The 15106-nt window shown below is 44.0% G+C and overlaps 1 protein-coding gene across 3 annotated transcripts in view; it reads right to left on the bottom strand.

Annotated features, from left to right (window-relative positions):
- JARID2 (jumonji and AT-rich interaction domain containing 2) overlaps window positions 1-15106 on the bottom strand; it is a 196909-nt gene that overhangs the window by 86589 nt on the left and 95214 nt on the right. For all 3 annotated transcript variants that reach the window (XM_015854678.2, XM_015854676.3, XM_085540184.1), the window contains exon 3: window positions 2863-3004. In XM_015854678.2, the coding sequence (XP_015710164.2) occupies window positions 2863-3004 (142 nt within the window). The remainder of the gene's footprint in view (window positions 1-2862; window positions 3005-15106) is intronic.

Below are 15106 nucleotides of genomic sequence, written 5' to 3'. Positions count from 1 at the left end.
TCTTTACTCTGTGAAGACCATTTATCTTTTGTTCATCTCTCCCAAAACTAGCACCTGCTCTCTCTCACAGCAACTAGATAGCAATTCATAACACAACAGGTTCCATGTGGCATTTTTAATGCAATACTTGAATGCTTTTGCCAAAGGTTACAATAATGCATGCACTGAAAGCAGTATTTCCTACTCAACATTTCCTCAACCCCCTCCCCCTTCCATCCAGACCTGGACAAAAGTAACACACGGCTCAGACCAAAGCAAATCTTTTTTATTCTCAGAGTGGAAACTCAAACAAACCTAAGTACTTTGGAGACCTGTTGCTACCAGCCCCCCCAGGCTCTACTCTGTAAGCAGGAACTTATGCGACAGATTTGGAGACTTTACACAAAGTCATGTGTACTTCTGTTCCTCTCTACCACCACCACCAAGCAATCACAGCTGAAACCTTAGCTTCAGAAAATGGTAGGCAGAGCATGTTCTGTTGAAATCTAAAACCCTACAGTTGATTAAAAAAAAAAAAAACAACTGGAAATGGGACTTTCCCCATTGACTGTGAACTCAGCTGTACAGAAAGCTGCCTCCAGTTCCCAGACAAAGGTGTTAATTACTGACAAAGTCTACATAAAATCTTGTTTGAGGCATTTAAAACCTCAGTGTGGCATTCAAAAGCCTGGTCCATCAGATTCTCTATGCAAGTTTCTGAGTAAAATCTCAAGCATTATATCACCATATTTTCACCAGAACCATTTTCTCCCATCGTGATTCTCTCTTCATGATGTATGGGGCTGCTCAGTTGATTCTGAGCTGAAATTGATTGAACCACAGATGTGATAAACCCAGAGTTGTGTTTGGCTGAGGGCTCTTATGTTACATTATGTGATTATGTGGGAAACCCAAGAGGCATCCCTTCACCAGACAGGCAGGTAGGGATTTACCTCCCCACAGATGCTTGTCACCACCTACCTATCAACAACTAATCTTGTCACCAGTAACCCACTGGAATCACATCAAAAAATTCTGCCAGATTAGTCACTGAACTGCCCAACCTGGAAACCTGCATATTGCCAGGCAGGATGGATGGGGAGAGTACCACAGTACCAGCTTGTCATTATGCTAAAGAACTACAAGGTCAAACCACAGCCTGAAACTGAAACACAGGTCTGGGGAGGGGGAAAAACTACATGAAGTACACATGACAGCCAGCGCTTCAAGCTGTGTTTCAGCACAAAAGCACAGTTAGTTGTACACACGGATGAACAAACAATTAAAAGTTTGATTTTGAGGAAGCACAAAAGGAAGACGAGGAGGACATGATCTCTCAAAGCTTGATCAGTCATAGATACCCTCTCTGTCAGACAAGTTTAGAACAGCGGCCATTTCAAATCCTGTCCCCACTCATTGTTCTCTTGGGTATCTTTCATCTGCCCAGTATTTCTGACACAACTCTTTGTGAGACCCTGAGATGACCATGACCAAGGTAACATTACACCGGCATCTGCTCCTGTGAGCAAGATACGTTAACTCATACAGGTTAAAAACAAAGAGCCCTGGAAAAAAGCCTAAATCCATCTCCCACCCAGTATTAGTTCTAATCCTAAGAAGCTCCCTCAAGCTATTCAATGTATAACCCTGCAAGCGGTTGTGTCAGCACAGCTGAGAAACGAGGGCACTGAACTGAGCGGACACAGCAAGCACAGAGGACAGCAAAACTTCCTCAAGATAACGTGCTAGCATCAGTGGCAACAGCAACAAATGATGATCACTGTCTCCCAGGGTTATTCTACCTACATTTCTAAGAAGAAATTGTTTTCAAGCTTCTGTTTTAACTCATAAAGCTAAAAACAAACATACAAATATTCTTCCTGACCTGAAGTAGGATGCAATAAGTCTTACAGAATTTCTACCAGTATGGAAAATAGCAGAGATTTTATTTGGGTATGCCAAACAAGCTAGTAGGCATATTCAGAGCTAGATTTTGGGTATGTTGCTGCAGTGGGGAGAACAATAAGTCATGGGGAAAGGGGTAGGAGGCATGGGGACATGGGGGCATCCAGGAGAGCATTGTTCCAGTCCATTGTTACAGTCCATTTTGGCCTGGGACTAGGGTGACAAGAGTGCAAAAGAAAAAAGTTTGAGAAAGCATTTTCCAATTCTATCTTTTAAACAGCATTTTTTCAGGCAGCCTGTTTTGGTTCTCACTTCATAGAGAAGACAACTCCAAGCCTCTGCTTGCATTTTCAGCATATTTTCTGTAAGAGATTGGCTTGATTCCTACAATTTTAACCCACATTTTGCACATTCAGGGTAAGAACTTGTAGGAGTTCAACAAGGGCTTCTTAACCGACTTCTAGGAAAGAAGAAGCAGTTTACCACAGCATTATGTCAAAGCAGTCCTTTGCAATCAAATACCCGCAACACTGCATGACTTCAGTTTCAATTTTCAGAAGCTTTTTTTTTTTTTTAAACAATGTGGTTTCATTCACAGAAAATTAAAAATAACAAGGGTAACACTGCTTCAATGACATTTTCCATGGAATTACACACAAGTACTTATTGATATGGCCCCAAGACGCAATGAAGGTGGACAGGGGAGGCAGAGAGAGAGTATCAAGCCAGATAATTCAGCAATCATCTACTGCTTTTCCAAGATAAAACAACAACAACAAAACCCGCAAAGAAAACAGCAATAATGATGGATGAAGATGAAGCACAAAATCCTACTGTTACTAGGAGCCTACACTAGAAAGTCTTTTAACAGTAGGGCAGTATTTGCAATCATTCCTTACTGATAACATAATCACAACCTTATAGCACAAAAGGGACAAAGCAGAGAGGCTACTTCTTTAATCATGATGTACTACTGACCTTTTCCTCGAGGGCCCTTCTTCAAAATCTGAAGAACTAATATCGTTGCTTGTTGAGGACACCTGCGATGCATCGTCCTTTTCATTCTCCAGCTGCTCTGATCCCGGTCCTAATCCTTTAGATTGGCCGTTAGTGAGAAGTCCTGCAAACATGACAAAGAAGTACACAATATTCAAAATCTGCGTTTCCAGCACCAAATGGATTTTATTAAAATTCACACATTAGATTATCAGTAGAGAGTCAACTCCCAAAGCAACTGTCTTTCAAAGAGATATGCTGATAACATTGATTTTGTACGGAGGTACTTCAATAAGAAACTGGCTGATTGCATGTTTTTGATTCAGTTAACTGTAAGCCACCAGTTCCAAACAGCTCTACTACAGGTGTCTGCAATCACATTTATAATCTTGTCACATCCCTTATGCTAAAAGGGGCACAGTTTAGAGTCAAACTCATTCGTGTGTAACAGAATGCCTGTTCACTGGCACAGTACAGAATCTTTTTCATTTATCTGTAGATCAGTATAAAATTAAGTTGCCATTTGGTTAATCTGTTGTCTTCTTGAACTTCATTCTGCTGCTTCCAACTATTATAATTTATGATCCTTTAAAGAATTCTTAATCCCAAAGGAGTTAACAATAAACATCCATTTCTTAGCATAGAATCTTTCAACACTGAATTGCTCAAACATGGAAACTTCAGATCAGAGGCTGAGGTGTACAATGCAGGGGAAACAAATGCCACAGTTACCTTCCATTTTGTGCCTTTTTTCTGCTGGAAGAATAGTATAGCAATCAAAATCACGTACATGGAAGAATGCATAGGTCTCTGTGTGAACATAATATTCAACAACTACTACTAGCAGACAAACAGTGGAAGCCACTCAGACTTAAGGAAGAATTAAAAGAGTAATGTATAGACAAGTAGTATATTTCAGATAGAAGGGACCCATAAGGACCATTGAGTCCAGTTCCAGGCTCAACACGGGATCACTCAATATCAAACCCTATGTTTGAGAGTGCCGTCCAAACACTCCTTCAACTCTGGCACTTGGGGCCATGATGACTGCCCTGGGGAATCTGTCCCAGTGCCCAACCACCCCGTCCGTGATGAACCTTTCCCTGATGCCCAGGCCAAGTCCCCCCTGACACAGCCCCATGCTGTTCTCTGGGGTCCTGTCCCTGCCACCAGAGAGCAGAGCTCAGCGCTGACCCTCCTCTTCACAAGACAGGAGCTGCAACCACCACGAGGTCCCACCTCAGCCTCCTCTGCCCTGGGCTGAACAAACCAAGGGACTTCAGCTGTTCCTCATACACCTTGCCCTCCAGACCCTTTCCCATCTTCACTGCCCTCTTTTAAATGCTCTCTAATGCCTTTACATCCTTCTTACACTGTGTAAATCTGCACCCAGTGCCCTACATGGGACTGCACAGCGCAAAGCAGAATATTCATATATATGTATATTTCTTAGTAGCCTCTGGGACAGGAGAGAGGAATATTACTAACAATGTTATCAGCTCAGTATTTATTCACTGTTTTAAGTGCTTGGTACCAGAGGAGCTGCAACTTCAACATGGAAATGCTTTCTCAACTCTCCATCAAAATCCTTTTGCAAATGATACAACAGAGCTTTGTTTCACAGTTTTGGTTGCTCAAGAAATGCTGGTAGGACCGCCCTCTCTAGGTCATTTCAGCCCACTTTCTATAATTGCACCTTTGAAAGGAAACAGGGAGGGGGCTGACTGGTTCCAAGATAAGCTGGGCAGCAGGACTGGTAAGAAAACAAAACCAAAAATGCTTACTAATAACAGCCGTTCAAACAGCATCAAACATTGCATCAGCACTATGCCACTTCAGACCTTCTGTTTTCAAGAAAACATCTCTTAACACTCTCAATGAGTTAATCACATAATCTAGTATCCAGGCAAGCTCAGCTCAAGGGAACTCGTTGGCAGAGTTAGCCCAAGAGCAAAGGCCCTGCTTGGGCATGCTGCCTGCTGGAAGCACCACACACAGCACAGCACAGCTCTCCCCCCCACCTTGAGCCCTTTGCTGGGTGCTGCTTGGATGCTTGTGACTCAGTGTGATGCAACCTGCAACCAGGCTCAGCCCTTCTGATTCCAGTCTAATCTAACCCTCAATAAGAAGACCACACAATAGAAGTTGAAACAGAGTAAGGCACTGATTTCAGCATTAAAATGGCTCTTCTAACCAGCCTCAGCCTGACACAGCAAAGTTCAATGACTATATTTACATTTTAACTCCTGTTTTCTGAAATTGCTTTTGGCATTTCCTACCCTTTTAAACAGATCCCAAATTGTGACCTTGCAGGTTTTCAGGGTTTGACACTATGCAGTGCAACCCGGTGATATGACACAGATGACAGCATTCCTTCACTGTCTTCCAGAGGAACCGATGCAGACCTTTTAGAAAACATTAAATAGATTTAATAGTTTAGCTGCCTGCATCCTCACTGGAAGCAGCTGTACCCAGGACTATTCCTGAACAAGAATAAACTCGTGCTCTGCCTTTTTCCATGAAGCTACTGCTAATATAATTTACCATTTTAAAACTCGAGAGAAGTTTAAATCAAGCATATCGTTTGAGGTCTGATACTCAGTAATTTAACTCTTATGACAGAATTTGAATAGGTTTTCCAAAAACAATATTTATTCTGGAGACTTGCCATATGTAAAACCCAGCAAACTGAAGTATATGAGTCAAGAAAATCACCTTTTGGGCTGTCAACTTGCATGCACTTGGAAGGCAATTCTTTTTCGTTCTTTCTCCCTGCCAAACTATCAGTGCACTTGGAAGACAAGCATGATTTGTATCCCTTAAAGAGAAATATCGGTTTTTCTGCTATTATTCATCATAACCAGCACCATCCCAAAATGCAATAATATTGCAGATAACCAAAGTTAGCCATCAACCGAAACCAATTAAAACAAATGCCCTGGAAGGGAGGCATAAAACTACAAATGAGAGATGCTGATAAATAATGGGAACGGGTGTCACGTTCTATAGCTTTTCAGGGTCAGCATAATTGCAAAATTCACTCAGCAGTGATGAAAGGCACAGACATCCACAGTGCATAGGAGCTGTCTCCTTCCAAGCACTGGAGAGAAAGCACATGCTGAATTAAGCCGTTACAAAGTTCATTGTCATTTAATCATTTTTAGATCAACTGTATTCAGTTTGCCCCCAGATACCTTTCCCTTCGAACACCATTCCTGCTATCTCTATCTGCAATAAACCGCCTTCTCTGTCATGCATTGATCTGGAGCTATCAAAGGCCTGGAGCCCAGGTGTGTCCCAGGATGAGGCGAGGGCCCCACAGATGTGCCAGGTGACACTCAAGACACCCCATGGCTCTTAGAAGGTTGGCACTAGAACAGTGGGGCTGAGCACACAGCAGGGACAGAGGGCAACTCATGTCTGTCCACGTGGCTTTGGCTCTCTGCAGTTAACCAAGCACTAGAAAGCAGCAGGCATTCGCATTTCTTAAAAGCAGAGTATTGCATACTGTATGGATGTAAAGAGGGAAAAGCAACCAAGCAAGAAAATACTCTTTTGTGCAGCCTGAAGAGCCAAACCACCTCTTAATCCAGATACTTCAGAGCACTCAGCAAGCCGAGGAACCAGCAAGCCATCAGGGAGGCAAATAAAACCAAAGGGGACAAATGCTTCTTCAGTTGCTTTTCTGCACTCTCCAACCTCTAAACCAGGGTGCAGGCGAGCCTTGCTCCTCAGTGCACACCATGACTGCTTCAGCCCCCAGCAGCCAGCACCTGGCACAGGCTGCCTGCTCTTTCCCACTGGGCTCTGCTCCACTTTCACCACTTTTTCCCCCAGCTACTGGGCTTGGAGCCAAACACCAGGCCTGGATAACAGGCACAATAAAGCAGAGATGAGAAAGGTTGTATTCTATAGCACAGAGAGGAAAGAGTTTGTTTTCAAAACAAAGTCTAATACTACTCTTCCATATTTTTACAAAACTACAAGTCATTTAATTTAAATTTGTAAGTACAGCAACACGGATTATAAGTCAGTGTAGAATTTCACCAAAAAAATCAGCTTCTAACTGCATTGGGAAAACAACAGATGCAAATATTACACCCACTCTGCCACAGTCGGGGGGAAGCAGAAGAGCCCTAATTGCACACCAGTGTTAAAGAGACCACACTGCTGCCACCTACCTTCTATCTGCCTTTCATGTTCTGATGGTTTCTGATCCCACCTGTGGCTACATGCATGCTTGTTGGTTTGGTTTCCTTCCTCAGCTATCCCATCACCTCTGCATTTGAGCAGCGGTCTTAGTGAGCCTTCAGCTTTGGGCCCCTCACTACAAGAAAGACACTGAGGCCCTGGAACGTGTCCAGAGAAGGGCAACGAAACTGGTGAGGGGTCTGGAACACAAGTCTTATGAGGAGTGGCTAAAGGAGCTGGGATTGTTTAGCCTGGAGAAGAGGAGGCTCAAGGGAGACCTCATTGCACTCTACAACTTCCTGAAGGGAGGCTGTGATGAGGAGAGACTTGGCCTCTCCTCCCAGGCAAGAAACAGTACCCGAGGAAATGGCTGCAAGCTGTACCAGAAGAGGTTTAGATTAGACATAAGGAAAAAGTTTTTCTCTCAAAGCGGTCAGGTACTAGGATGGCTGCCCAGGAAGGTGGTGGAGTCACCATCCCTGGTGCTGTTCAAGAGGTGTCTGGATGAGGAGCTACGAGAGATGGTTTAGTGGCTTGTGGTAGCAACAGTAATGGGAGGACAGTTGGACTAGATGATCTTGTAGGTCATTTCCAACCTTGTGATTCAATGATTCTATAACAAAAACATCATTGGTAAAAACAATTAAATCAGCTTAAAAGAGCTTACATTAGGGGCCCCACATGGTCTTAAGCAGATTGCTTTTCACAACAGCCTAGCAAGCAGACTTACTATTCCAGTGTGGCAGTACTTCACTTGTACCAATTCAGATTTGCTAACTGTACCATTTTTATTGATACACACATAATTCTAGCAGCAACCTATCACTCTCTTCTTGAGCTGGATCTAAAACATTTCTGGATAACTGAGAAACACACAAGGCTGGAGCACCACAAGGGCCTGAGGAGCAGCAGGCTCTCTGAATATATTTATGATGCACAATGGAGCTGTAGAACACACAGAGAGAAGGAAGAGAAAAGCAGAAAGGAGTAACACAAGGCAAGATGAAGAAAATACAAGGGAGGGTTTGAGGTTGGTTAGGCAGTTTTAAGTGTAGGTGAAAGTACAACTATTGGCACATTCATCATTATCAAAGCTACTTTATAGTCAGGAAACCAAAGGGGAGGAGCATTTCAACAAATCTCAGTATCACGCGGTTAGCTGGACACCGGGTTGGGTGGAAGGGCTTTCACAATGTTTCCAAAACACGGTTTCTGCATCACTTACTCTAATGTCAATGAGGCACCCACATCTGAACGTTTCCATGATCTCAGGCAACGTGAAAACAGCACCTATTTTGGTTCCCCGTGCTCAAACAGCTCAAGAAACAAAAAAGTCTCACAGGCACAGGCAGCCCACACAGCCACCTCGGGAGAAAATCTGCAGTCAACAATGCACAAACGAAAGCCAAATACATCAAAACTGACCTAAATAAGGGGGATTTCAACACGACCTTATTCACAGCTTTCTGTCCGGGATTAGGCCTCATGTGCCAGCCAGCCCGCCCAGATGGCTGGAGGCAGGGAAGCCAAGCAGCAGAACTCAGCTCCATGTGAAACCCACAGCTTGCCCCACGGCATGCCTTGCCCATGCACTTGCTTCCTGCATTCTTCCCTGAATGCTGCAGGCTGGCTGGTACGAAGGCCCCAGTTTCCAGGGCAATTGGCAAAACAAATAAACACAATTTACAAGGAGGTTAAAAAAAAGTGGATTTACTCGAAGCAGCAGCGCTCTGGACACACCATGATGACAGCATTATATATGAGGGCATACAATAGTACATAATAGTAACAGATCTCAGCTACGTCAGCACAAAGCTGAAGTTTTCTTTGCTGATGGAGTAACACGCCTGTCCCAGCTTCAGCTGTGCAGTCTTGGCATTACACAGGAAAGCTCCATGAAAATATGAATGCATATAAGTGGCAATTTAATTCCCTTCTTTTTGCAGTGTCCCTTTTAGGACAGCTGACCACACACTACAGCAACGCCACTGCTTAGGTAAAAAGGGATTAACCACCTGCACCATGGCTGACAGGCAGGTGCCATCTGAGCACAGGCAAACTCACTCCTGAGTACCACCACACTGTGCAACCTCACAAAAGCCAAGTACTGCCTGATCGATCCTGTGAAATAACAGAACCATCTCCAGCTCTGTAGGTAGCTACTCTGATCCTCGGTTTCAAGGAGATGATATTCTGAATGAAAATTAACATAAAATGAACCGAAGCCACCGCCCATACCTTGTCCTGTTTCAACCTGAGCACTACAGAACTTACCAGTTCATTATGAGCTGTAAGGTTAAACACAAGCCTACTGGTTAGGCTTCCCCACCACCAGTCCTTGCCTGTTTTACAAAAGTAACAGACAAACAGCTGCAATACAACACAATTTCACATCCCACTGTCCATAACTCTAAATATCTGATTCCAAAAAGCCCTTACAAGCCAGGATAGAAGCTGAAACAGTACCAAAATCTTGGTAGGCATGTTAAATAAAACCATTAATCATTTGATGCCAAGTTAAACCATCCCGGTATCTCTAAAACATCTGCAACAGCCCGCATTAATCAGCGCATCGTACAGAGTTACTGTATTTAGCTGTTGTATAGCTATGCACAAAAGATAATTTAGTTTTATAGTGCAAATGCCATCTGTCACGTTGTCACAGCATGACAAGGTATCACATTACATATTAAACAGACAACACGCCTCGAAAATAAGGCCTATTTTCATGCCACGGTTGTCTTAGAGACTAAAGAACTGGGTTTTCATGGTGCTAACGTAATTTAAAAGAAATTATCTAGGGTAAGAGATACCTATCTTCCTATTTTTAAAAGGAATATATATCATTAAAAATGCTATGTTTTATCTCTCTCGGTAATGCAGAACTACAGCAGCTTTCTGCCTCTAAATAAATTAACTACAGCACAAAACAGTCATTGTTTATAGCACACGATGCTCTGCATTGCCGCTATAATGGCAATTAACATTACGAGGGCTTTTCAGATGACAAGCCACTGGGCATTACGTTGATTGTGGAACGTAACAGAGCATATGCATCAAGTAGTTCTGTTATGCCAAAAACTGTTAGCAAACAGCTCATATAAACAGCTGGGACAGTGCTTTTAGATGTAGATATACATCATTACTATGGAAGCCAAGCATGAATGACATTGCAGCACAAGATGGTTTTGTCAGCTTGTCAAAAGACAAGATCACCAAAGAGAACTGATTAAATAACTCAGGTTGAAGGAAGCTCCTTACTCCCATTACATCTCCATCCAAAATTGCTATTAAGCAACCCAAGTGCTCCCTACCTAAAAGCTTACAATAAAGGACCTCTTAGCATCGTTAACTATACTGTTCTCTTGCTTCAACACAGCATTTGTAAGTTTTGTTTTGCTTTCCTCCTTTTCTTCTTCTTCTTCTCCTCTCCTCTCCTCTCCTCTCCTCTCCTCTCCTCTCCTCTCCTCTCCTCTCCTCTCCTCTCCTCTCCTCTCCTCTCCTCTCCTCTCCTCTCCTCTCCTCTCCTCTCCTCTCCTCTCCTCTCCTCTCTTTCCCTCCCTTCCTTTCTTTTCCCTTTCCTCCCCTTCCCTTCCTTCCCTTCCCTCTCCTTCTCTCCCCTTTGTTTGTTGTGTAATAAACTGGTAGAAACAAGAATATAGCAGCCAAAAACAAACTTAATTTACTTCTGCCTGGAAACTACCCCAGGCCATAGCACAAACTTCAAGCCTCAGTTTTATTTATTAAATATGCATCTGGAAGAAATAAATAATAAAACAGAACCAATATTTGCAATGGATCACGCACAGAGAAAAGCCTTCAATTATTTAAGTTTGTATAAAAAAAAATTAAATTGAAAGGACACACCTCTGTGATTAAAGACATTTCTTAGCTTGTAAGGACGCAGTGAAAACTCAGCCCACCTGCTTCCCCCAAGCAAGACACATGGCCGCTGTAGCACCCTTATTTACTTATATTGCAAGACAGAGTTGGAGGAAGTAAGGTTGGACACCCTGGTAGTATGGGCTGAATAGGTTTGGAAACAGGAGCCCAAAGCTGAGCAGAAGGGCAGGATTCGTCACAGGCAAAGTCTAGCGCAACCTAGGGCTGTCACAAATGAAGTCAAAGGAGGGCAGAAAAGAGAGCTGACGGCAAACAGACTGCCAGCTGCTCCCTATCTGTTTTATCAGTAACATGTCACTATTGAGCCTCCCCCAATTGCTAGCAGTGAGGTGTGATAAGAGTGGCAGCTTTTCTAATAAGTAGGTACCAGGCTGTGCAAAGGTCGTAAGTTTTGACAAACAGAAACACTGCTAATTTTATTGCACTTTACGCACCCACTGCTAGCACTGGGGAAACGTGCTGAGTTATCATCCTGCATGTTGTCCAGAATCACAGAATTGTAGGGGTTGGAAGGGACCTCTAGAGATTATCGAGACCAACCCCCTGCCAAAGCAGGCTCCCTACACCATGTCGGACAGGTAGGCGTCCAGGTGGGTCTTGAATATCTCCAGAGAAGGAGACTCCACCATCTCCCTGGGCAGCCTGTTCCAGTGAATGCTGCTCTGCAAGGCCCTAGCCAAGGACCTCAGCTGTTCAGAGGAACACTGATGGAAAAGGCATGGAAAAACCACTGGCAGAAGCATGGGAGCACCATCTCCAGGAGGAGGGCTGGGTTGGGATGCAGGGACCGACAGTCCTTGCTGGTGGCCCTGGAGCAGGCTGCATCTCACGGTGCAGCACAGCTCACCTAACCACAAGGCAGGGCTGGTGAGACCAGCCTCCAGGGTACAGTGCCCTGGGGTGTACAGATGGTATACACAGTGCACCGTGAGGGGCAGTGCTGAAGTTCTGCAGCCATGTACGCCTCGTGTTGGTTTTGGCATCAGATAAAATGGCTTTATTTCTCCCTGACGAAAACAAATGCCTTTCGATTTGCAGCTATGCCAAGGACATCATCTGTCCTACAGGACATCTCCTACTAGTGCTTGGTAGTAGCATATGTAATCTGGAAACAGAATTAAATGTACATTTTATTTGAAATTACAGGCACAACCAGCTCCAGAAGTGCAATTTATCTCTTCTCAGGGAAGGGCATCAAGCAATATAAAAACATGCATCATCACCATGATAGAGCAAAGTCTGAATCGGGCCTCAGGTATTAACAAAATTATCAGTGACACACGAATACATTATTCTTTGTTCTTTATGCCAAAACCATCATGTCTTGTTTGTCCTCTCTTTTTCTGGGGAATTTTATGGCTGAATGGAGTACCAGGGGGGAAATATCCCAAGAGAGGAGACAGAGAAAGAAACCCTCAACGTGCCCGTGAAAGAAAGCATTCTGCTTTTTAATGGTTTGTTTCTTCCACTATTATTTGGTTTAACTCTATTTGACACAGGGAGAAATGCTAGTGACTGTTAGCCAACATATCTGTCCTGCTCATCACAAGAGCCCCCTTATATGACTGAGAGAGTATATTCCTCTGTTAAGTAAGAATTAAGTCAAGCAATCTAGTTGGTATTTTAAGTCTTTATCACCCAACTGGAGCACTGGGTGAGGGTAATTTCCTCCTCTTTTGTATTACTTTTACAGATCCATCTTAACCCCAGCACACCGTCATTGGTCCCATTGTTCAGTCCCTTATTTTCCATCCTCAGCATCGCAGGGATATGCTTTTATACTGGGTGATACTGCTCACCTTGTTTCACAGTGAAGCTTCTGCTAGGAAAGGATGGACAAAGAACAATAAATCCTGACTGCAAAAGCACCCACACCTTGGCACCGTGAAATGAGGCAGATTAGCAAAAACAAAAAAAATAATAATAAAGAATGCCTTTCTGGTATTTTAAGTAACATGAGAGGAAAAAGCTGCGCCAAGAGCATGTCTCTAGACAACAGCTATTCTACACTAGAAAGAAAAAATTAGCAAATACGTCTCCACAGAGTATAAATGAAGGAGGGAGAGAGAAGGTAGAGACAAACATGCTGAAGCAGGAAGAGTTCATTAATTGGAAGAAAATATAACATATGAATGTGCATATACAACAACAAGGCAAATAAACAAGCATACAATGTTTCACTGCTATCAATGACTACTTGGAGCTTTAAAAAGAAGATCTGTGCAGCTAAAACCCAAAGGCTTAGCACAGCCTGCTTATATGCGTTATAATTTCTAGGAAAACCTTACAGACTGCCTAATTTGAAAGCAGCCGATCTGCATGAAACTAGATACAACAGCAACACAGCACCCTGATTAACATTTGGTACACACTTCTCCTCTAACGAAGCGTGGTTCCTGCAGATCTGCAGGGATGGATGACTAGAGCAGGCTGGGCTCACCATGTCAGCAGGCAGATATGACATGATGCCATGTCCCGAGCAGGGGCACAGTTGCCCCCGCACTCCTCACTACAAGGAGGCCATTGCCAGCACACGGTACACAGACCAGAAGCATCAGGAAGCCCTTTCGAGGAGGTTTCCCTCTGCGTTATTGTCTGTAATTCTGCCTGTGTGTGACAAAAGCCACGAAAGGCAAACGCTGAACGGCACGTTTCTAATTGCACGGCCCCACTTAACATCCGAACGCATGGCACTGAGGCTTTGCCTTTTGTGACTTGTGCCAGGAGCACGGGCAGCCCTCCAGGCTGGCAGAAGCAGCGTTTTTCCTAATGTGACATGAGCTAGGAAAACTTCCTTTGCTGAAAAATGCACAGCCCCATGCTGCTCCCACACAAACAGAGCAGAGGTGGGTGTTGAGAAGTCCTCCCCTTGTCCTGGGAAAAATAACTGAGCTCAATGCTACGCGTTCCTTGAGAACTCAAGTCACATATGACAGATACTTGAATTAAACCGTTTATACTACTTTCACTTCACATTTTCAGTAACTTTTCAGTGAACAGGCCCTCCCTAACTCTAGGATCATCCATCAGCTGGCTCCAGCAGTCAAGCTGTCAACCCTTTTGCTGACAAGGACTTTTTTGCTTTGGCACGCCGCTTCCTTTTACTAAACACTTGAATGATGATATACGCGTTTGGAGCAATTAAATTTCTACTAACTTTCATGTAGGTTTCAGCCATGAAGATCAGGGAAAAGCAGTTCTTGTCAGGGCAAAGCCAGCAGCTGCTCTTCCTTGGAGCTAAGCCTTCTCCCCTACACCCAGTGCCATACTGAACCCACTTTCTTTACTGGGTGCAGCTTGAAGCAAGAATTCAAACTTCTGCAAGACCCTCTCTGCATTTGGCCCTCGAGCTTTTCAGAGTCCCTCTTCTTCATCATTGGTTTGAATTCTAAATAGTTAAATCAATAACTTAGAAAATAAAATAAACATATATTTGACATGATTTTAGCATATGAAACACCAATGTGGCCATAAGCAGGCTTAATTTAATTTAAGGGTGGGAGCATCACGGGCCATGCTCGGGATGCGGTGCTGTGCTGCCAGTCAGGCTCAGCCCCTGCAGACCCTTTGCAGAATTATTGTCTGGTAGGGCAGGCTAGTGTCAGTGATGGCAGAACATTTCAATTAATTGCTGCAAACCCAAATCATGAGCACAGGATGAAAGCCCAACGTGAAAGAACAAATCATGCAGCCAAACGTGTGCTGATGTTTCACCTCTGTTTCAGTCCTAAGGCTTTGCCCAATGTAAGGATTTTGGTGCACCTCCAATGAGGCAGCAGCCCCTGTGATACACAGCAGATGTCAGGAATGGCCACAGAGGAAGCACGCCGAGAAACTGCTCTGTGGCTGGGAGGAAGGCAGACAGGAGGAAGCAGGGATCTCTCAGGCCGGCTGCATGTTGCAGGAGGGGGCAAAACAATATGCCAAGCAGTTTCCATCTCTATCTCCTGAGACCAGCAGCTTAACCTCCCTTTCACCTCCATTCTGCAATGCCTGCAGACAAGTCATGGCGGATGAGATGAAAGCTGGCACAAGGGCCGATATCTGAGACCCCCACACTGCAGCGGGCTTCTGAGCTGGTTAGAGAGACTTCAGACACAGCACCTCCCAGAGGTCTCAAAGAGATTCTAAA

The sequence above is a fragment of the Coturnix japonica genome, chromosome 2 (genome assembly GCF_054131305.1).
Source record: "Coturnix japonica strain WE chromosome 2, WE-NBRP24, whole genome shotgun sequence".
NCBI classification, from domain to species: Eukaryota; Metazoa; Chordata; class Aves; order Galliformes; family Phasianidae; genus Coturnix; species Coturnix japonica.
Note: the sequence above shows the minus strand (reverse complement) of the source record. Positions and strands in the feature narration are given on the sequence as shown.